This window comes from Panthera pardus, unplaced genomic scaffold (genome assembly GCF_024362965.1).
Source record: "Panthera pardus isolate Hobbes unplaced genomic scaffold, ASM2436296v1 HiC_scaffold_24, whole genome shotgun sequence".
Classification (NCBI taxonomy): domain Eukaryota; kingdom Metazoa; phylum Chordata; class Mammalia; order Carnivora; family Felidae; genus Panthera; species Panthera pardus.
In genome coordinates, this window is record NW_026526810.1 from 133,916,644 (window position 1) to 133,938,752 (window position 22,109).

At 46.2% G+C, this 22,109-nt stretch overlaps 1 protein-coding gene across 4 annotated transcripts in view; it reads left to right on the forward strand.

Moving 5' to 3' along the window:
* EML1 (EMAP like 1) overlaps positions 1-22,109 on the forward strand; it is a 184,976-nt gene that overhangs the window by 103,798 nt on the left and 59,069 nt on the right. For all 4 annotated transcript variants that reach the window (XM_019462237.2, XM_019462238.2, XM_053889787.1 and 1 more), the window contains exons 2-3: positions 5,138-5,320; positions 17,882-18,017. In XM_019462237.2, coding sequence (XP_019317782.1) covers positions 5,138-5,320; positions 17,882-18,017 — 319 coding nt within the window. The remainder of the gene's footprint in view (positions 1-5,137; positions 5,321-17,881; positions 18,018-22,109) is intronic.

The window sequence follows — 22,109 nt, forward strand, 5'->3', positions numbered from 1 at the left end:
TCTGCTTTTTTTGCCCAGAACCTGATGTGTCCTGGTGAATGTATCGTGTGCACTGCCATTGTTGAGTATAGTTTTCTATACATATCAATTAAGTCAAAGTGGTTTATAATGCTGTTCAACACTTCTATGTCTTTAGTGATTTTTTTAAAATTAATTGTCCTATCAGTTGCTGAAGGAGGAGTGATGGAATCTTCAGGAATAATTGTGGAATTGTCTATTTCCCACTTTCATTCTGTCAATTTTTGCTTCGTGTATTTTAAACCTCTGTTATTGTGATTGTCTTTCTGATAAATTGATCCTGTTTTCATTATGAAATGGTCCTCTTTATCTCTGGTAATACATTTTATTTGGCATCTATGTTATCTGATTATTAATATTTCCACTCTAGCTTTCTTATGCTTATTGTTTGCATGCTATGTCCTTTTCTTTATTCATTTATTTTCAGCCTGTCTGTGTCTTTGTATTTAAAGTATGTATCTTGTAGGCAGCCTATAGTTGGGTATTGGTTTTTTTTTTTCCTGACATTCTCAGACTTTTAATTGATGTGTTTAAAGAAATTAGTGCATTAATGTAACACCAGTGTAACTATTGCTATGTTAGGTTTGGGTTTATCATTTTACTTTTTTTCTCCTATTTGTCTACTTTTTGTTCCTCTTTCCTTCTTTTCTCTCCTTTTGGATTATTTGAATATAGAATTTCAATGTAATATTTTTGTTGTTTTTTTTCACCTATACTTATTTGCATTATTCTTTAGTAGTTCCCTGGGGATTACAATATACATCTTTAACTTTTCACAGGTCTCTTCAGTTAATAGTGTATAATATTAAAATCTTGTGTAAAATATTAAAATCTCATATAAAATATTAAAATCTTATAGATCCATATCTTCCCCATCCTTTGTGTTATGGTAGTTATATGTATTACATGTACGCACCTATAAATCTTACCAGTGTTAACAATTTTCATCTTTTTTTTTTTAATTTTTTTTAATGTTTTTATTTATAGTTGAGACAGAGACAGAGCATGAGCAGGGGAGGGGCAGAGAGAGACGGAGACACAGAAGCCGAAGCAGGCTCCAGGTTCTGAGCTGTCAGCACAGAGCCCAATGCGGGGCTCGAACTCACGAATCGTGAGATCATGACCTGAGTCGAAGTCGGAAGCTTAACCGACTGAGCCACCCAGGTGCCCCTATGATTTTCATCTTTAAAAATTTAAAGGTTTTTAAGAACATTAACAGGAAACTGCAAAAAGAAAAAAAAGTCTTGAACTCATTCAGATATTTATCACTTCCAGTGATTTTCATTCTTTCTTGAGTATCTGAGTTTCCATCTTCTATAATCTCCCTTTACCCTGAAGAACGTGCTGTGGGACTTCTTATAACATAGATCTGCTGGCAATGAATTCTTTCAGTTTCCATTTATCTGAAAATGCTTTTTTTTTTAAAACCTTCACTGTTAGAGGCTACTTTTGCTGGATATAGAATTCCGGATTGGATTTTTTCATTCCGTACTTTAGAGATGTTGCATTCTCTTCTAGTCTCCATCCATGGTCCTTGCCCAGTATAGACCATGTCAGTTTGCTCTTGCTGCTTTCAGTATGTGCCCTTAATCTAGTTTTCAGCAGTTTGATTACGATATACCTTGAGGTGGGTTTCTTTGTGTTTATTTTGCTTGGAATTTGTTAAACATTTTGTTGTTTTCTGTTTCTGTCCTTCATCAAATTTAGGATTGGCGGGGGGGAGGCCTTTATATTTCAGATTTTTTTTCTGCCTTGTCCTCTTTCTTCTTCTGTTCCAACTTAATGTACATTGGACTGGTTGAGGTCATCTAACAAATCCCCAAGGGACTTGGTTAATTTTCCCCCCAATTCTTATCTCTGTGTTCTTTACCCTGGATACTTCCTCTTGGCCCATCCTCAGGTTTACGTGTCTTTCCTCCATCACGTCCATGCAGCTGCACGCGTTCGGTGAACTCTTGACTTCCGAAAATGTGTTCTTCAGTTCTGAAATTTCCATTTGGTTCATTTTTATATTGTTTCTGTTTCTCTGCCAGTAATTCCCACTTCTCCACTGAAATTTTCATTCACTGGAAATAACCTCATTTTCCATATCTGTTAGTTCCAATATTTTGTTCATCCTGGAGTTGGACTCCATTTATTTTCTTTTCTCTTGAGAATGTGTTCCGCTTGTTGATTCTTAAGTATGTTGAGTACTTTTGGATTATATCCTGGACATTATGAATCTTAAGTTGTGGGGATTTTGTATTCCATGATTTTCCTCTAAGAAGTGTTCTTTCCTTTGTCTTAGCAGCTGCTTTTCTTGGCTGGGCTTGAACTGCTAACTGCTTCTCGGGCAGTGCCTCCGATCTCAGTTCTGATCTTCTGCTCTTAGCTGTAACACTTGACTCTGTTCTATGCGGGGGGGGTTCCGCAGGTCAGCCAGAGACGGGATAGACAGAGTTTGGGAATCCCCCCGCTCTGGCTTCTTCCCTTCTGGGATTTCCCCACTCTCTTCAGTGGTCACAGTTTTTGGACTTCACGTTTTGGCTTTCTTAGCACAAAATGGCTGTGGGGGTTTCCCACGTGTACCCTTAACCCCACCGCGAGTGCCACTTAACTCTGGCTAAAAAGCCATGGAAAGGAGTTTCTTGTATATTTTTCCAAGTGAGTGTAAACTCCCCACCAGAGTTTATATACCTGTGTCTCCTCTCCAGTACCTTCAAGTAGTTGCTTTTTGTGTAATTTCCAGGCTTAAAATTGCCTTCTGCAGGAAGGTGCTGTCCACAAGGGGTCTGTCCTACCTGGAAACAGGCGCAACTCTGTGGTACTTATGTTTTATAGTTGGGACGTAGAAGATAATCAAACAAGAGCACGGTAATGCTATGAAAGAAGTAAATAAGGTTGACGTGATCGGAGCACCAGCCTTAGGTAAGGTTGTTAGGAAGGTTCTCTGAAGAGCTCTGTTTGAGCCGACGCCTAAGAACAGAAAACAGAACAAGCAAAAAAAGCTTGTTAAGAAATGTTTCAAGCAAAGGCAACAGCAGATACGAAAGAGAGAGAGGTCAGTGTGACTGAGGCATGGAGGGAAAGAAGGGACGATGTGAAATGGGTTTGCAGAGGCCAGGAGACCTGATGGGACACGGGAGGCCTTGGTAAGGAACTGGCGATTAACAGCTCCGTACAAGAGGCTGGGATTGCCGTCGAGGTCACGGGGTGCTTAGCAGACAGATCATGTTACTTTGTCAGACTAGCCGGCCCTTAACAGGCATGACTGATAGATGGTGTAGCCTTGTTTTGTTTTCTTCCGTTATTTTAACGAAGTAAAAAATCTTATTTATGTGGTCTTAGATTCTGCATCGCAGCTAACTTTTATAACGTTACCGTCTATCCTGTTTTCATCGAATAACAAAGATTATCCGTAAGTATCTGAAGAGGCTATTAAAATACTTCTTCCTTTCCCTACTGCGTGTCAGTGTGAGGCCAAATGTTCTTTATATACTTCAACCAAAATAACATATCACAGCAGACTGGATACATAAACAAATCTGGTTCTTCGCTAGTAAGTCAGCCATGAAAGAAAATTTTTAAACAGTCAAAGATGTCAGTCCTTTCACAAAATTATTTTCGTTTTTAAAAATATAGCAGTTGTTCCATAAAAACGGGCTACTTAATATGTGATACTTTTGTTCTTTGTAGCTAAGTCATGCTTACATATTTATAAAATACTGTTTTAATTTTCAGCACAGCAGATACTGATAGACACAATTCACACAAACAAAAGTTATCTGTGGTCCCCAGTAAGTGTTGCTAATGTAAAGGAGTCCTGAGGCCACAGTGTCTGAGAAGTGCTGTGTTAAGGCTATTTTATGTGGGAAAGATAATACATCACGCCAATGGTTTTCACTTCAACTGTGTAGCGAAGTCATAATTTTTAAGTTTATTTATTTATCACAAGAGAGAGAGAGAGAGAGAGAGAGAGAGAGAGAGAGAGAGAGAGAGAATGTGAGCAGGGGAGGGGCAGAAAGAGACGGAGAGAGAGAGAATCCCAACCAGGTTCCCCGCTGTCAGCACAGAGCCTGATGTGGGGTTCGAACTCAAAAAACCATGGGATCGTGACCTGAGCCGAAACCAAGAGTTGGACACTTAACTGACTGAGGTACTGGGGTGCCCCAAGCCTTTTTTTTCCCCAAAATTTTTATTTAAATTCCAGTTAGATGGGGCGCCTGGGTGGCCCAGTCGGTTAAGCGTCCAGCCTTGGCTCAGGTCACGATCTTACAGTTCGTGGGTTAGAGCCCCGCGTCCAGCTCTGTGCTGACAGCTCGAGGCCTGGAGCCTGCTTCGGATTCTGCGTCTCTCTCTCTCTCTCTCTCTCTCTCTCTCTCTCTCTCAAAAATAAACATTAAAAAAAATAACTTCTAGTTAACATATAGTGTAACATTGGTTTCAGGAGATAGTGTTGTCTTGGGATTATCTGGCCAACCCTTCAGTTAGCATGGTCAGAACAAAAGCGAGACGGTGACGGGGGCGGGGGGTGGATTTCTGCCATGTGAGGGGAGATGCACGCTGGTCCCTCCTCTACCTCTGAGGTCTCCAAATGTCACGGGAAAGAACATGCATTGGCCCGTGTCTAGAATAATACAATAGCGCTTAAAACCTCAGCTAAGAGGGGCGCATGAGTGGCTGAGTCGGTTAAGTGTCCGACTTCTGCTCAGGTCATGATCTCGCAGTTTGTGAGTTCGAGCCCCGCATCAGCATCCGGCTCTGTGCTGACAGCTGGGAGCCTGGAGCCTGCTTCAGATTCTGGGTCTCCCCGTCTCGGCCCCTCCCCTGCTCGTGCTCTGTCTCTCTCTGTCTCTCAATAATAAATAATGTTAAAAAAAAAAAAAAAAACTTTTAAAAAATAAAAAATAAAACCTCAGCTAAGAGGAAATGAAAAGCACGAGCAGAATCACTAAAGACTAGAGCAGAGTGAGACGCTGTAGTTCTGTGTCGCACGAGACGGCCCGTGGTTTCTGCACGAGGGCAGTGGCCTCCAGGATATGAATGGTACCGTGTCCCAGCAACACGCTCCGGGCGTGCGCGTCGGTCCCATCCCTCCGGGGGGCACTCGAGAGTCACTTGTTCCTCTCCTTTGGTTTAGATGACAGCGCTTCCGCCGCGAGTAGCATGGAGGTGACGGACCGCATTGCCTCCCTGGAGCAGCGCGTCCAGATGCAAGAAGACGATATCCAGCTGCTCAAGTCGGCGCTGGCCGACGTGGTCCGGCGGCTGAACATCACGGAGGAACAGCAGGCGGTGCTGAACAGGAAAGGACCTACCAAAGGTGGGCGCCGTAGAGGCTCGGGGGCAGCGCTAGACTTGGTCTCGCGGAGGACGCCTGCCCTGGCGGATGCAGGCCCTCCTCAACAGCGACAGACAACCTGAGAAGATCAGGGAACGGCTCTCAGCATTGCCCAAACCATCACACGAGGCGGGACGGGGTCTTTAACTTTATTTAGTTCTCTTTGGCTTGACACGAGGGAATCGTTAGCCTGTGGTTACATGTGCAGGTGGCCAGAACATGCTTGTGGAGTCAAGGAGGGAGCCATCCAGGGGCCACCGCTGGGAGCACAGGTTTATCTTGCAAGGCAGAGCTGAGCACAAGGACACCCCCATGATCCTCTGGGCGCCTTGGAGTCTGTTCCACCCGGAAACTTTCTGACAACTCTCCTCTCTTTCCGTGTACTCAGCTTCTGTGCTGCCGTTCTGTTCGGCACAGCCACCAGTTAATGACCCTACGCCACAGCGAAGCTCTGCCCAGGACTGGGGGCCCCCAAGGGGCAGGCCCTTCCCTGAGGAGCTCAGAACCCGCAAGCTAGGAAGCTCCTTCCGGGCACAGCCTGCTGTGTCCTTTGAATGTCCTGCTCTGCTGTCCAGGAGAGCGTAGCCAGCTACAGAGTCTGTATCTCGTGGGTTTCTGGCAAATTTATTTTTTTTTAACTTTTTTAATGTTTATTTAGTTTTCAGAGAGAGACAGAGAGACGGAGCACAAGCAGGGGAGGGTTAGAGAGAGAGGGAGACACGGAATCCAAAGCAGGCTTCAGGCTCTGAGCTGTCAGCATAGAGCCTGACAGGGGGCTCAAACCCATGAACCGCGAGATGATGACCTGAGCCGAATGCGGACGCTTAACCGACTGAGCCACCCAGGCGCCCCTAAAACATTTTTTTAATGTTTATTTTTGAGAGAGAGAGAGAGAGAGAGAGAGAGAGTGAGCCAACACAAGCGGGGGAGGCACAGAGAGAGAGGGAGACACAGAATCTGAAGGCGGCTCCAGGCTCTGAGCTGTCAGCACAGAGCCTGACGTGGGGCTCGAACCCACGAACCACACGAGATCATGACCTGAGCCGAAGTCGGATGCTTAACCGACTGAGCCCAGGCGCCCCTGGTTTCTGGCAAATTTAAATCATTTCATTTTCCTGTGACGCCCGTGAGTGAAATATAAGAAAGCACTATTTGTGTTTGAAGTAACTTTGTGGTGACCCTCCTCTGAAAATTTTGCAAGTACGACGCCTCATAAAAGTTTCCTGCTAATCGTACTCGGTTGCCTGAGGTCCACTTTCAACCCATAGACCTTGCTCATCTTTTACCAGATCCCCGCTCCTTGTGGCTAACTCTAGAAAACAGAATTCATGTTGGCTGTCAATTTCCTTTACTTAAAACATAGCAGATCACACAGCTATGTAAATGTCCCTTTAAAATTAGCTTTGTTTGTTTGTTTGTTTGTTTGCTCGGATTTAACGAATTATTTCACACTTTCCATGTTTTTCCTGGAGTCAGGAGAGGGTACTGTCTGATGTCACATATGCTAGCTTTCTCTCAAGTCCCTGGCTACATTTTCCCATGTCTGTAGGAAAAAATGTACTTCTTCTTCCTTCAGGGCAATCGTCACCAGCTCTGTGTGAGATATACTTGTGGACAACGTTGACGTGTTTTCTGTAATTCTCGTATCTGAGCATAGTTGCTGCATGATGTTACAATGTTACGTTAATTTCAGGTGTACAATTTGTACCTTACGCCCTGCTCACCACAAGTGTAGCTACCCTCTGATACCATACACGGATACATCTCAAAGAATCTTTTTTTTAAATGTTTATTTATGTTTGAGAGAGAGAGAGAGATCGTGAGTTGGGGAGGGGCAAAGAGACAGAGTGTGAGCACGGGAGGAGCAGAGAGATAGGGAGACACGGAACCTGAAGCAGATTCCAGGCTCCAAGCTGTCAGCACAGAGCCCGACACGGGGCTCGAACTCATGAGCTGTGATATCGGGACCTGAGCCGAAATCGTACACTTAACCAACCGAGCCGCCCAGGCGCCCCTCGAATAATCTTTTTAAGTACTGTTTTTCTCCTTCTAAGTTACAAAGTCATTAGGGAATTTTAAATAGAAACTAAGTTATTTTAGGTATTCTTGACCTACTCAGCTTTCCAAAAATAAATCTGATGACTACTATACCCTAAAGGGTACATTTGAAGTCGTTGCTTTATATAAAACTTCAGACTTCCAAAACATCTATTTTTTTTAAAAAATTAGGGGAAAAAAATAATGCAAGAGGCCTGCCTGTTTCTTTTCTTGATTAAGAGTAAAGTTTTATGAAACTTCCTCTAAGAGAATAGTTTCTTTTCATAGTGAGATCTGATGTGTTTTTTTAATATAATATTTTTTTTCATAAGTAAAAGTAAATCATGGTATAAAGGCAGAGGGTCACGCCGAGAAACAGAACAAAGGTCATAAGAAAGCTGGTGAGTGGGGTGGCATCCCCCAAATGGAACGGGCCATGACTTGGGGAGGTGGAGAAGTGGGCCCATCAGAGGCTCTGGGTCGCTGCTTTCCTTCGGGAGAGAGCCGTGTTGGTACATGTGCACCTGCTGCTGGGTAGCTGACCCTCAGTAGCCATGGTTCAGTTGGGGGATCTTTCAGACCAGACGGATTTGACACAAACCTCCTCTGTGTGTAAAAGGCCACTTCACATTATTTTGGCTTGCTGTCCTCCTACAGGCTCGAAGCAGACAGGACTCAAGGCATTCTAACTTTTAAGTATTAAGTGATGTTTCCCCCCCAAGGTCAGTTTTCTGAACCTTAGGGTTCAGTGTTCTGAGCTTTGGGCACCTAACTTCGTGCTGTTGGCCCAGCAACAGGAATGGCGGTGCAGCAAGAAACAGGCCACGCTGGTAGGCAGTGAGCTTTCAAAGTGCTCAGCACGGCTCAGCTCAAAGGAAGTGTGTGCCGTGTCTGTGCCACAGTCACCCCGATGGGCAGACCTCAGAGTCTATACAGTAGCCCCAGGGTTGCCCGTGAGGCTGTAAATCCCTTTCCATGGTACCACTTCACTTTGTTCGAAGATACTTTATTCTTCTTCGTATGACTTCACTCGCGTAACAATGAGAACTGCCGTCTCGGGAAAATAATTCACTAACAGATCAAGTTCGTGGCTTCCTGAGACAGGGGGGAGATTGTGGCCAAGCCATCAGATGCTGGGCCTGTGGACACAGAGTTTACATAGGAGGGAGCTGTGACTCACACCGCTTTTCCCTGGCAACATTCTCCTGGTGCCGGGGATTTTTAACCAGTGATGCCGTCCTGGGGCTTAGGAGTTACTAAGTCTCCACCGAAGCCCCCCAGACGTTGTTATTCGTGTTTTCTTTTCCTTTGGGTTTTTTTTTAAGTATTGAGAACGGGTTGCCCTGTCACGCTTCTTACCTACAGACAACCTCAGCCCACAAAGGTGGCCCTGCTTATGTCAGATTGACCTTCAGATGCGGAGATTTGGTATGTTTTAATTTTGCTGAGCTTGGGTTACCCTGTACTGGGGAGAAGAGAATCAAATAGTTTTCCCTGCTACCTAACAATGCGGTTAAGAAGACCCCCATGTATATTGATTGCTGTTGTGAGTATAAATACAGAAATGTGCTTTATGAATAAAAGAGTTCATTGCAACACCATGCATATTGGAGAATACTTGGATAGAAAGGAGCAGAGGGAGGGGCGCCCAGGTGGCTCAGTCGTTAAGCGACCGACTTTGGTTCAGGTCATGATCTCGCGGTCCGTGGGTTCGAGCCCCACATCAGGCTCTGTGCTGACACAGCTCAGAGCCTGGAGCCTGCTTCAGATTGTGTCTCCCGCTCTCTCTGCTCCTCCCCCACTCACGCTCTGTCTCTCTCTGTCTCTCAAAGATGAATAAATGTTAAAAACAAAAAAATTTTTACAAAAAGGAGCAGAGGGAGTGCAAGCTACAGGGGCCGAAAACTGCAGCACTCTGTATGATCGAACACTGGGTCCTCGTTAAAAACGTTCACGTTACTGGTAGCAACAGGGAAAGCACCTGTGCATTACATTAAGAGTCACAAGCAAGATAGAAAACTGTATACACTGTAAAATTCAAGTTAATAGACAAAATCTACGCAAAAAGACTGGAAAGAAGTATAACCAAGTGTTTTCACTGACTTTTTGTTCCCTGAGTGGTGGGACTGTGACCTTTTTTTCTTCTTTATACGTTTAGTTGGTTTCTAAGTGTTCTTTAGAGTAATAAGCAGAAGAAATTCGTGTTTTAAATGTGACGCTTTTCTGGGGTGCCTGGGTGTCTCAGTCGGTTGAGCGTCCGGCTTCGGCTCAGGTCATGATCTCACGGTTGGTGGGTTCGAGCCCCGCGTCGGGCTCTGTGCTGACAGCTCAGAGCCTGGAGCCTGCTTGGGATTCTGTGTCTCCCTCTGTCTCTGCCCCTCCCCAGCTTGTGGCTCTGTCTCTGTCTCTCAAAAATTTATTGTTAAAAAAAAATTGGGGGGCACCTGGGTGGCTCAGGTGGTTGACCACCTGACTTCAGCTTCAGGCATGATCTCACGGTTCGTGAGTTCAAGCCCCGTGTCGGGCTCTGTGCTGACAGCTCGGAGCCTGGAGCCCGTTTCGGATTCTGTGTCTCCCTCTCTCTCCGCCCCTCCCCTGCTCATGCTCTGTCTCTCTCTGTCTCTGAAAAATGCATAAACGTTAAAAAAAATTAAAGTAAAAATGACTCCTTTTTTACCTCGTAAACTGATCTTCTCCTGCCCCGAGGACAGCAGCAAGGAGCAAGTGCCCAGAGGCTGGTGGCCTGTTCTCAAGAAGATAAGGAGTCGTGATTTGGAGTTAAATTCACAATAGACCCATTGTATGTATGCATGGCTGATTTCCATCTCAGTGCAAGGGGAGTGCTGTGAGATTTTAATGGAAAACGTAGTCCTTGTCGGCTTTGTTCTGTGCTCACCAGCAAGTAATTCACATTTACCACTTTAAATGTTGCTCCTGTATTCAGGCCTAATTAACTCTGCCTCAGGTATCTCGGATCACAACTGAAACGCTACATTAATTCTTCCCACATCGCATTCAGGGTACCTGACTGCACCGTGATGTCCGAAGCATTCTGTCCTGGATGTAGCCCTGGCCGTGGGATAATAGCTCCCACTCCTCCCGTGCCTGCTGCGCCCGGACACGATGCTAACACCTTTCCACTCCTCACTCCCCGTGCTCTGGGAGCCCTGCAGGGTGGGCGCTGGGATCCTTATTTTTAAGAAGCGAGGCCCCGGAAGGGTGGTGACTTCTCTGAGGCTCCGTGAAGTAAGCCTCGCTGAGTCGGGCCGGTCCTGCGTGATTCCTTTATTGCTCTGTGCTTCCCAACGTCCCTTGAGATGTGAGCTCCCAACCATCCTGCCCCCCCCCCCCCACCCCGATGAATGCATTCCAAATACATGCCATTCATCATGCATTCTCTTTTGATTTTAGAAATTCTTCTTTCGTGCTGTGTGTCTACGTTTTGCCCCTAGGAACAATTGAAATGTTATTTAAAAAATCCCTTTTATGAACCAGCAGAATGTCTCCTATCTTAGTGTCGTGTGGAAACGGAGGAGTCATTTATCTCAGCCCCTGATGAGCGGAAATTGTGTGTGAGCCCTTCCCGCGGTGCTCTTTCTCCTCCACAGTTGTAAATGTTGCCCGTCTGAAGATCATGCGTCGTCCCGCAGGCCGCTCTCGTATCCTCCTGTCCTCCCGCTCGCAATCCAGGCTGCTGCCTGCTCACACTGGACGTTAGCAGGTGTTTTTCCTCCCAGAACATTCCCTTGGTGGCAGCCGCCTTTCTTCCTTGAGTGGCTAACCACGTCCAGATGGGCAAACCTGGCAGCGACCTGAGGAGGCATCACGTGCAAAATACGCAGTTACTAGGCGTGTTGGTGGCAGCTGTGGTGCTCTTGACCAAGCCCGTGGCCGTGACAGCCTGAGGACGTTACCGAGAGCGGCACAGCCAGCGAGATCTTGCCAAAGTAGGGGTCTCTCCACCTTCTTTGCCACTCCGAGGGGGTCACCATGCCTCCCTGCCATCCTGTGTTTTCTTTCACGTTGCATTTTTTTATTTTTAAAAACTTTTTTAATGTTTATTTTTGAGAGAGACAGAGACAGAGCACAAGTGGGGGAGGGGCAGAGAGAGAGGGAGACACAGAATCGGAAGCAGGCTCCGGGCTCCGAGCTGTCGGCACAGAGCCCGACGCGGGGCTCGAACTCACAGGTGGTGAGATCATGACCTGAGCCGAAGTCAGACGCTTAACCGACGGAGTCACCCAGGCGCCCCTTCTTTCATGATTTCTTATCAGAGCTTTAAGAATTCTGTTTGTTTTGAGGACACTCTGTGACAGTGTGACGTACAGGATCCGTTACACCCTGTGCGAAAGCCACTGCGCGCAGTTGATATCCTCTCCGTGGGTTTCCACAGCCCTAGTTTCCCTTTCGGGAGAAGGACAGAACGAGGTTATGACGAGACTGGATTTGAGATCAGTGCGGTCTGATGGACACGTACCTGTTGTGTTCCTTCTGTGGGGGCATCACAGCAGGTCCCACCATCAAGGAGCCTCCTGTCGTGGATGGAGAGGACAGGTGAAGAAACAGACGACTGCCATGTGGTGTCCTGGGTGTGGTGACACAGGACACCCCTGGCACAGGCCAGGGAAGTGGGAGCAGGGAGGAGGCTCGCCCAGCCTGGTTTGGCGGGGTGTGTGTGTGTGTGTGTGTGTGTGTGTGTGTGTGTGTGTGTGTCTGTGTGTGTGTGTGTATGTGTGTGTGTGTGGTGGGGTGGGGTGGGGGTCCTGGACGAGGGGCCAGAGAGGCGCTTGGTACAAGACATCCTCCTTGGGCCCTCTGGGTCCTGTCTTTTTTATTTTTTTAATGCTTATTTATTTATTTTTTGAGAGAGAGAGAGAGAGAGAGAGAATGTGAGCAGTAGAGGAGCAGAGAGGGAGGGAGAGAGAGAGAATCCCGAGCAGGATCCCCCCTGTCAGCGCAGAGCCCGGCTCGGGGCTCCATCTCCCAAGCCGTGAGACCGTGACTTGAGCCGAGGTCAAGAACTCAACCGACGGAGTTACCCAGGCAACCTTGTGGGTCCTTTCTTTACCCTCCTCTGGCCAGCTCCACAGGTCAGCCTGCAGGGACCACGCCAGCAGGCCCTTGCCCTCCCCCTCCCAGTTAGGTCTGCGCACGGGGAGCCCTCGCTGGGGCTTGGAAGGAGGGGAGAGAGGGGGGCCTTCACTTCCTTGGTTCCTGCCGCGTGGGGTCCCTCGGGTTGGCTGTGTCCCTCCTCTGAATGTTGCTTCTGCTCCCAAAGCAGTTTCTCTCCCTTTAGGTTCAGGTGACTGCTCCCCCCATCAGCCCCTGGGGCCCAGGAGGGGTGACTCGCTCTCTCCGGTCAGCCCAAGAGACAGAGCAGCATACCTGGCCTGCCTGCCTCCGGAGCAGGGTGTGCAGAGATCTAGGGGACACCCCTCCCAGCTCAGGCATCGTCGGCGACCCCCTCTGCTCTGCAGAGTGAGATTAGCTCATCTGGAACAACAGTGTGTAAGCCAGTGCTCAACTGGGAGGCCCAGACTGGTGTAGGAGCTGGGAGAGGCCGTCCGGGAGGGCAGAAATGCCCAGGAGAGGACAGCGGCGTAGCCTGTGGGTCTCAAAGTGGGGTCCCCGGAGCAACGGAGGCATGCCCTGAGAGCTTGCTAGAAAGGCAGATTCTCAGGCTGCACCCCAGACCCAGGATCGGAAACACTATGGGCCGGAGCCCCGCGTTGTGTATCGTAGCATGCCCTCCAGGTGAGTGCACATACCCGCGTTCGCTAGCCCAGCAAGAGCAGAGCTGAGGAGGTGGAATTGTTTGGCTTGTTGGTTGGTGGGGGGCACACGGAAGCACCTGGGGACATGGTGGGAAAAATAAAGTCGTACGGGTAGAATGAGAGCAGATGGCTGAGGTTACAAAAGCCCAGATCCTGACTGGCCGGGTGGCCGGGAGGTGCACTAACCCAGGGGTCGGGATGGTGTCCTCTTCCCTCCGCGGGCTGGTTGTGAAGTAGGAGCCCCCAGATGTGCAGGTCCCGTGTCAGTCCTGGTTATGTGCAACATGGTGCGGTGGCTCCTGGGGGCCGTTGGAGGTGGTGGCGAGGGACATCAAGGTGAGGGTCACGGGGAGGCGAGCCTGGACCCGGCTGACGGAGCGCCCCGGAGACCCACCCTTGGGGCTAGGAGTCGTGCTGCGGGGACAGGCTGGACAGGCAGGAACGGAAGGGACAGACAGGCTCACATATGCGTCGTTCTCATCTCTGGGGCTGCCATGACAGGTGACCACAAACTGGGAGGCTTGTAACAATGGACGTATTCTCTCCCAGTCCTGGAGGCCGGCAGTCCGAGATCAGTGCCGCTGGACTGAAGTTGAGGGGCGGGCAGGCTTGGTTCCTTCCAGAGGCTCTAAGGGAGGCTGTCCCGGGCCCCTCTCCCCACTTCCGTGGCTGCTGGCCATCCTTGGCATTCCCTGGCCTCTGGACGCTTCGCTCCAAGCTCTGCGTCCACAGGCACGTGGCCTCCTCCCCAGGGGGGCTCTGTGTCTCTTCTCTTCTCCTCACAAGGGCACCATCGTTGGGTTCAGGGCCCACCCTGATCCTGTATGACCTCATCTTAACTAATTACATCTCCAAAGACCCTATTTCCAAGTAAGGTCATATCCTGAGGTTCTGGGTGAACATGAATGTGGGGGACTCTGTTTAACACAGTACATGTACTTAAAAAAAAATAACAACCCAGAATGGGCCAAGATGGTGGACAAAGCAGAGAGACGAGGAAGAGCGGCCGTGACGGTGCCTGTCTTCCTGCCGGGGAGAAGGGTCCTGGGGACCAGCGCGCTGTGTGCGAGAGAAGATGGGGAATCGTGGTTTGGGAGCCGTGCTGCTTCCGCTGAGGAGTGCTAGCTGCCAGTGCACCCCAGGCCCTTGAGTGAGCAGGTGCTCGGGAGATGAGGAAAGAGAGCATAGAGGGTGGCGAAGGGCTTCATGCTCTGGCTGGGGAGCCGCCTGTGGCTTTTGCCATTTTCGGTCACATTTAACAAAAGAAGGAAGCTGGGACGCCGGGGTGGCTTTGTTAGTGAAGCGTCAGGCTTCGGCTCAAGTCATGATCTCGCGGTTCGTGGGTTCGAGCCCCGTGTCGGGCTCTGTGCTGACAGCTCGGAGCCTGGAGCCTGCTTCGGATTCTGTGTCTCCCTCTCTCTCTGGCCCTTCCCCTCTCGAGCTCTGTCTCTCTCTCAAAAATAAATAACCATTAAAAAAAAATTAAATAAAAAAAAATTAAAAAGAAAGAAGGAAGCCTAGCCTTCTGCTTTAGGGGCCGAAAAGTTCCGGTTCATTAAACACTTGGCATTCTAGGCAGTTTTGTTATTGTTTTCAAGAACATAAATTGAGGCAGATTTAATTCTGTGATGGACAAAACAAATTCTGCTAGCATTTCAAATAATTTTGTTTTTTTAATTTCAGAGTAGTGTTAGATTTACAGAAGAGTTACAGGGATAGTACAGACAGTTCCCATATGCCCCGCACCCAGGTTCCCCTACTATTAACGTTTTACATTTAGTATGCCACCACGGTGATACATTTTTATTAATTAAAGGCACACTGTATTTAGATTTCCTTAGTTTATCCTTAATACCCTTTTTTGCTGTTGTTCCAGGATCGATCCAGGATCACATTTGTCTCCTTAGGCTCCTCTAGACTGCCAGTTGCTCAGACTTTTTCCTTGTCTCTGATGACCCTGACAGTTTTGAGGAGCCCTAGTCAGATGGCTCATTGTCCTTCACCTTGGGTTTGGGTAGGTCATGGGTTTTGGGGAGGAAGACCGTAGAGGTAAAATGCATTTCCTTCACATCCTGTCAAGGTCATGTGCTATCGGTAGGACTCATCACTGTGACGTTGGCCTGGACAGAGTTTGCCAGGTTTGTCCACAGTGCAGTGACTCCCCCCGTCCCCACTCTGGACAGTGCAGAAGGCAGTCACTATGCCGCCCACACTTAAGGAATAGAGAATTGCACTCCACCTCCTTGGTTATCTACGTAAATTATCTGGAATTATGCACGGGAGACGTATCTTTGCTCCCCCCATTTAATCATTTCCTCCGTTATCAACTTGTATCGGTATGGACTCACAGATACTTGTATACCTCAGGCTGTGATCCAGTACTGCCTTATGTGGTTTGTTCCTGCGGGTTTCCCAGCTTTGGCTACGGGGAGCTCTTTCAGTTGGCTCCTGAGTGCCTCTGACTTGACCCCATCAGTATAGGGGTTGGGGTTTTATTACTGCTTTTGAGCACTTCCTTTCTCTCTGGTAGTACAGGACGCTCCGGGCCCATGTCGTGGGTGCCCTGCCCCAGCCCCAAATTTGGGCATTTCCCCGAGGAGTCCAGGCTCCCCTGCTGTTGTGGAATCGTGTTAGAAACCAAGGTTTGGGTGCCGGGTGATACTGCTTTCGGCAGTCGTAGCGGGCAGAGCTAAGGCATGTCTGTGTTTACACCAATACGTGTTTACATACGCATGTATAATTGTGTATCTGTGGCCGTATCAGGCTAAACCTGGCTCATTGCAGCCTCCCCCTGGCTTGTCTGTAGCCTTGCTCTGCAACAATGAAGCCTTGCTCCCACCATCCTTCACCAGTCTCTTAATTGTTCTCGCCCTAGTGTTCATGATTGTGGTTTCAGAGGTATAGACCATGCCCTGTGGGAAACAATGTTACTGACTGGACCACAGTGCTTACCATGTGCTCCCGGGCAGGCAGACAGTCTCTCCCCATTTCCACAGCACCTCTCCTGCCCCACCCCCTTCCATGACATCGTAGTACATACTTGTAACGTAGTTTGATTCTTTTATCTGTCATGGGTTCCCCCCCGCCCCCATCTCCTAACTGATTTTTCTCTGCAAACGTTCAAGTTCATTCTTTGTGCCATAAGAGCCTGTAAGTTTTGACAGATGCCTGATGTCACATAGCCACCGTGCAGCATCACATAATCATTTTACCACCCTAAATTTCTCCTAGGTCTTACCTGTTCAGCCCTCCGCCCCCCACCCGGCCAACCTCTGGCAACCACTGATCTGGTTTTTTGCTTCTATAGTTTTGCCTTTTATAAAAAAAATTTTTTTTAATTTTATTTATTTTTGAGAGAGAGATAAGAACGCAAGTGGGGGAGGGGCAGAGAGAGAGGGAAACACAGAATCCGAAGCAGACTCCAGGCTCTGAGCTGTCAGCACAGAGCCCGATGCGGGGCTTGAACCCACAAACTATGAGATCATGGCCCAAGCCAAAGTTGGATGCCTAACCGCCTGAGCCACCCAGGCGCCCCAGTGTTTTGCCTTTTATAGACTGTCATATAAATGGAATCATACAGAACACAGCCTTTCGAGCCTGGCTGCTTTCACTTGGTGGCATGGATTTAATAAGCCTCAGCCCTGTCCTTGGCGTGGATTTCTTCCTCACTTTTTTTTTTTTTTTTTTTTTTTGCTGAATCATATTCCGCAGTCTGGATGGACCACAGTCTGTTTTTCCACTCACCCATTGAAGGACATCTTGGTTGCTTCCAGTTCCTGACAATATTATGAAAAAAAAAAAAAAAACTGCTATAAATATTAAATGCAGGCTTTATACAGACATAAGTTTTCAAATCAGTTGAGTAAATAAATACCCAATGTCACACAATGCCTGGATCCTACCACAAGACTATATTTAGCAACTGCCAAACTGTCTTCCCGGGTGTCTGTACCATTTTGCATTCCCACCAGCCATGAATGAGAACCCCGTGGCTCTGCATCCTGGCCAGCAAGTGCTATTTTGTTTGTTTTTTTGGATTTTAGCCACCCTAATAGGTGTATAGAGATATCTCATTATGGTTTTAATTTGCATTTCCCTAATGACAAAAGATGTGGAGCATCTTTTCATATGTTTATTTGCCATCTGTAGATCGTCTTGGGTGAAGTGTCTGTTCAGATCTTTTGCCCATTTTTTTAATTGGGCTGCTTGTGTTCGGACTGTTTTAAGCATCCTTTCTTTATATTCCAGATACGAGTCCTTTATCAGATATGAGATTTGTAGATACTGTCTCCCAGTCTGTGACTTATCTTTTCATCCTTATAACAATGCATTTCACAGAGCAAGCGTTTTTATAATTTTAATGAAGTCCAAGCAATCTGTTTTTCTCTTTCATGGATCGTGCTTTTGGTGGTGTATCTAAAAAGCCACCAAACCCAAGGTCACACGGATTTTTCTCCTGTGTTTTCATCTAGAAGTTTTATAGCTTTGCGTTTTACATTCTGGTCTTGGGTCCACTTTGAGTTAGTTGCTGTGTAAGGGGCGAGGCTGGTGTCTAGGTTCCTTGTCCCAACATCCTTTGTTGAAAATCTCTGCTGAGTGCTCTTGGTGCCTTTGTCAATCCTGCCAGCATTTTAAAACTGATACCCTCTTCCTTCCTCCCTGTCTTAAGTTCTGTAAAAAGTTACGCTGACAAAGGGGAAAGTTCTGATTACATTTTCTGCTCATCTCACAGCAAGACCACTGGTGCAGACCTTGCCCTTAAGAACCACCATCAACAATGGCACCGTGTTACCAAAGAAACCTAGTGGCTCTCTGCCGTCCCCCTCCGGGGCCAGGAAAGAAACTGCTGTGGCAGCGGCAGCCAAAAGGTAGGTGGAGCGCGCCTTAAGCGAACTCTGAAAGGAGTTCCATCTCAGACTTAAAATCAATTATCGCCTTTTCATACGACCCTTGTTAATTTCTTGTCTGAATTAAAATTCATAAAAGTATAAGATTTGGTGTGTTGACATATCAGGACCTATATAAGTTTTTCTGCCTTTTTTTTTTTTTTTTTACTTAATCTTACTGTCTCTGAAATCCCATTGGCTAACAGCACAGTGTGCCATTTTGTATTTTAAAGTTCTCTTTTAAAAACACAAATGGGAGTGTAACCTGTGTGCAAATGAATATGCTCTTCCCGAGTTCCTGTCTGGCACAGAGCAAATCTCAGGTCTCCAGACCAACCTCAGTTATTTACCTGTAAAATTTGGATAAGCTCATCCTTTTAAATTGTGCCAAACGGCGATGTTCTAGATACTGATGTTGTCTCTCAGAGCATAGTTTGCTCTTAACTTTTCTATAATTTCATAATCGTCATATTGAAAGTTTATCTCTTATATGCCAGGCTACTTTTCTAAATTTTTAGGCTCTAGGAAATTCAGTGCCTGATGGTAATGTAGCCTAGAAGACCCTGGCTTGTTATGAGTACACCGTGGAAGCCATAGAACTTTTTACGATACTAACTGGCCAGTAGGTGCCCGGACACAGAGCGGAGCAAACTCTAGGGCACGCTGGGGCCACCATTGGGCTTGTAGGCGTTAGATTGGATGTTGGGTTGGGACTCGGAATGAAAACCTAGCGATCTCGTCTTCTGTTTTAAATATGTAGGTTTGCACTCTCCCTCACCAAGTGTATTTTGATTATGTTTTGATCAAATAGAGTTTCATGTACTTGTTGTTTGCGAATTTTAAGAAAATTGGTTTTGTGGGGCTTTTTAAAACTTAAAAAATGAAATTCTTAGCCTCATTTTGTATCTGTTTCTTAAAGTATATTTATTTATTTTGAGAGAGAGAGAGAGAGCACGAACATGCGCATGGGGGAGGGGCATGTGCCTCTCATGAGAGAGAGAGAATCCCAAGCAGGCTCCATGCTGTCAGTGCAGAGCCCGACACGGGGCTCAATCCCACAAACGGGGAGGTCATGACCTGAGCCGAGATCAAGAGTTGGATATTTAACCAAATGAGCCACCCCGGCGCCCTCGTTTCTGTTTAATACTTACTTGAATCATTTATTTCTAATCCACGTGAAATGCCCTTCTAGAGTCTAATTGACAGTAGTAGATACGGACTTTTTTTTTCATCTAGATGCTGAAGATTGTCAAGGCTTTTTATTTCAAAGTTCAGATTGCCATGTGTTATAAAGCACATAACGTTAAATTTATCGCCTTAATCGTTTTTAAGCATACAATTCAGTAGCGTTAAACACTGTCGCACGTTGTTGTGCAACGGATCTCCAGAACTTTTTTGTCTATTTTTGTGTTTGTTTGTTTGTTTGTTTGTTTGTTTGTTTCTTTCTTTCTTTCTTTCTTTCTTTCTTTCTTTCTTTCTTTCTTTCTTTCCATTTTAATTCCAGGATCGTTAACACACAGTGTTATATTAGTTTCAGGTGCACGATACAACAATTCACCACTTCCCTACATCCCCCGGTGCTCATCATGACAGATGCCCTCCTTCATCCCCATCACCGACTCCCCTCATCCCCCACCCAGCTCCCTTCTGGTAATCATCAGTTTAAAGAACCTCATTTTGCAAAACCGAATCTCTACCCGTTAAACACTAATTCCTGTCCCCAGCCCTTCACAGTCACCTCTCTGCATTCTGTTTCTGTGACTTTGACTCCTTTGGATGCTTCCTCTGAGTGGAGACATACAGTATTTGTGTGTCCCTTTGTGACTGGCTTTTTTCACTTAGCATGATATCCTCGAGCTTCATCCGTATTGTAGCGTATCACAGGATTTCCTTCTTTTTTTAGGTCTGCATAATACACACACACACACGTCACCGTTTCTTTATCCATTCAACTGTCGATGGATGCTTGGGTTGTTTCCACCTCTTGGTTATTGTAAATGATGCTACAATGAATACGGGTGTGCAAATAGCTCTTCAAAATCCTGCTTTTCGTTCTTTTGGATACATACCCAGAAGTGGCATTGCTGAGTCATGAGGTAATTCTATTTTTAATTTTTTGAGGGAGTGCCATACTGTTTTCCATAATGGCTACACCATTTTACATTTCCACCAACAGCAGGCAAAGGTTCTCATTTCTTCTCATCCTTGCCCAAAACTTGTTATTTTCTGTTCTTTTGCGGGTGGTCATCCTAATGGATTTGAGGCAATATCTCATTGTGGGTTTGATTTGCATTTCTCATATGATAAGTGATATTGAGCATCTTTTAAAAAAATTTTTTTAATGTTTATTTATTTTTGAGAGAGAGATTGAGAGAGAGAGAGAGAGAGAGAGAGAGAGAGAGAGAGAACATGATCAGGGGAGGGGCAAAGAGAGAGGGAGACACAGAACCTGAAGCAGGCTCCAGGCTCCGAGCTGTCAGCACAGAGCCTGACGCAGGGCTCGAACTCACTAACCGTGAGATTGTGACCCGAGCCGAAGTTGGATGCTTTAACCGACTGAAACACCCAGGCACCCCTTGAGCATCTTTTGTTAAGTAATCTCTATGCCCAGTATGGGACTTGAGCTCACGAACCCCGAGATCAAGCCTCACATGCTCTACCAACTGAACCAGCCAGGCGCCCCAACATTGAGCATCTTTTTATATACTTGTTGGCCATTTGTATATCACCTTTGGAGAAATACCTGTTCAAGTCCTTCGTCCATTTTTTAATCAAATTACTCATTTTTTAGTTATTGTTCTTGAACTGTAGAATTTCCTTTTGTATTCTGGATATTAACCCCTTATCAGATCTATGATTTGCAAATATTTTCTCCCATTACATAGTTGCCTTTCACTCTATGGATTGTTTCCTTGATGCACCAAAGTTTTTAAGTTTGATGTAGTCCCAAGCGTCTGTTTTTGCTGTTGGTGTCACATCCAAGAAGTCATTGGCAAGTACAGGACCCCGAAGCTTTCCTCCTGTGTTTTCTTGTGAGAATTTTATGGTTTTAGGTCATGTGTTTAGGTCTTTAATCCCTTTTGAGTTAATTTTTGTGTATAGTCCAAGGTAAAGGTAGAGCTCCATTCTTTTGCGTGTGGATGTTCAGTTTTCCTTTTGCCATTTGTTGAAAGACACTGTCCTTTTCCCATCGTGTGGTCTTGGCTCCCTTGTTGACAATCATTTGGCCAAATACTCAAGGGTTTATTTCTGGACTCTCTATTCTGTTCCATTGGTCTATATTTTTGTCTTTGTGCTAAGGAAGATACCACACCAACTTGATTACTGTTACTTTGTAGTATGTTTTGAAATCAGGAAGCTTGAGGCCTCCAACGTTGTTCTTCTTCTTCAAGGTTCTTTGGCTATTTGGGGTCCCTTGACATTCCTTTTTAGGATTTTTTTTTTCTGTTTCTGCAAAAAATACCATTGGGATTTTGACAGGGTGTGCATTGAATCTATAGATCGTTTTGGGTAATACAGACATTTTAACAATATTGAGTCTTCCAATCCGTGAAAGTGGGATGTGTTTCCACTTATTTCTGTCTTCTTTGGTTTTTTTTTCAGCCATGTTTTCCGTGTGCAAGTCTTTTACCTCTTTGGTTCAATTTACTCCTGAGTATATAATCCTTTCTGATTCGATAGCAAGAGGGATTGTTTTCTTAATTTCCTTTTTGATTTAGTCATTGTTAGTATAGGAGTGCAACTGATTTTGTTGATTCTTTTTATATCCTGCAACTTTGCTGGAATTGTTTACTCGTTTTCAAATGTTGTGTGTGTGGAATCTTTAGAGTTTTCCACATGTAGGATCATGTCGTCTGCAAACAGAGATAACTTGCCTTCTCTCTTTCCAATTTTGATACCTTTCATTTGTTTTTCTTGTCTAATTGTGCTGGCTAGGATTTCCAGTAGTGTGTTGAACAGGAGTAATGAGACTGTGTCTCCTCACCTTGTTCCTGATCTTAGAGGAAAAGCCTTTAGTCTTCACTGTTGAATGTGGCGACAGCTGTGAGCTTTTCATTCATGGCTTTTATTATG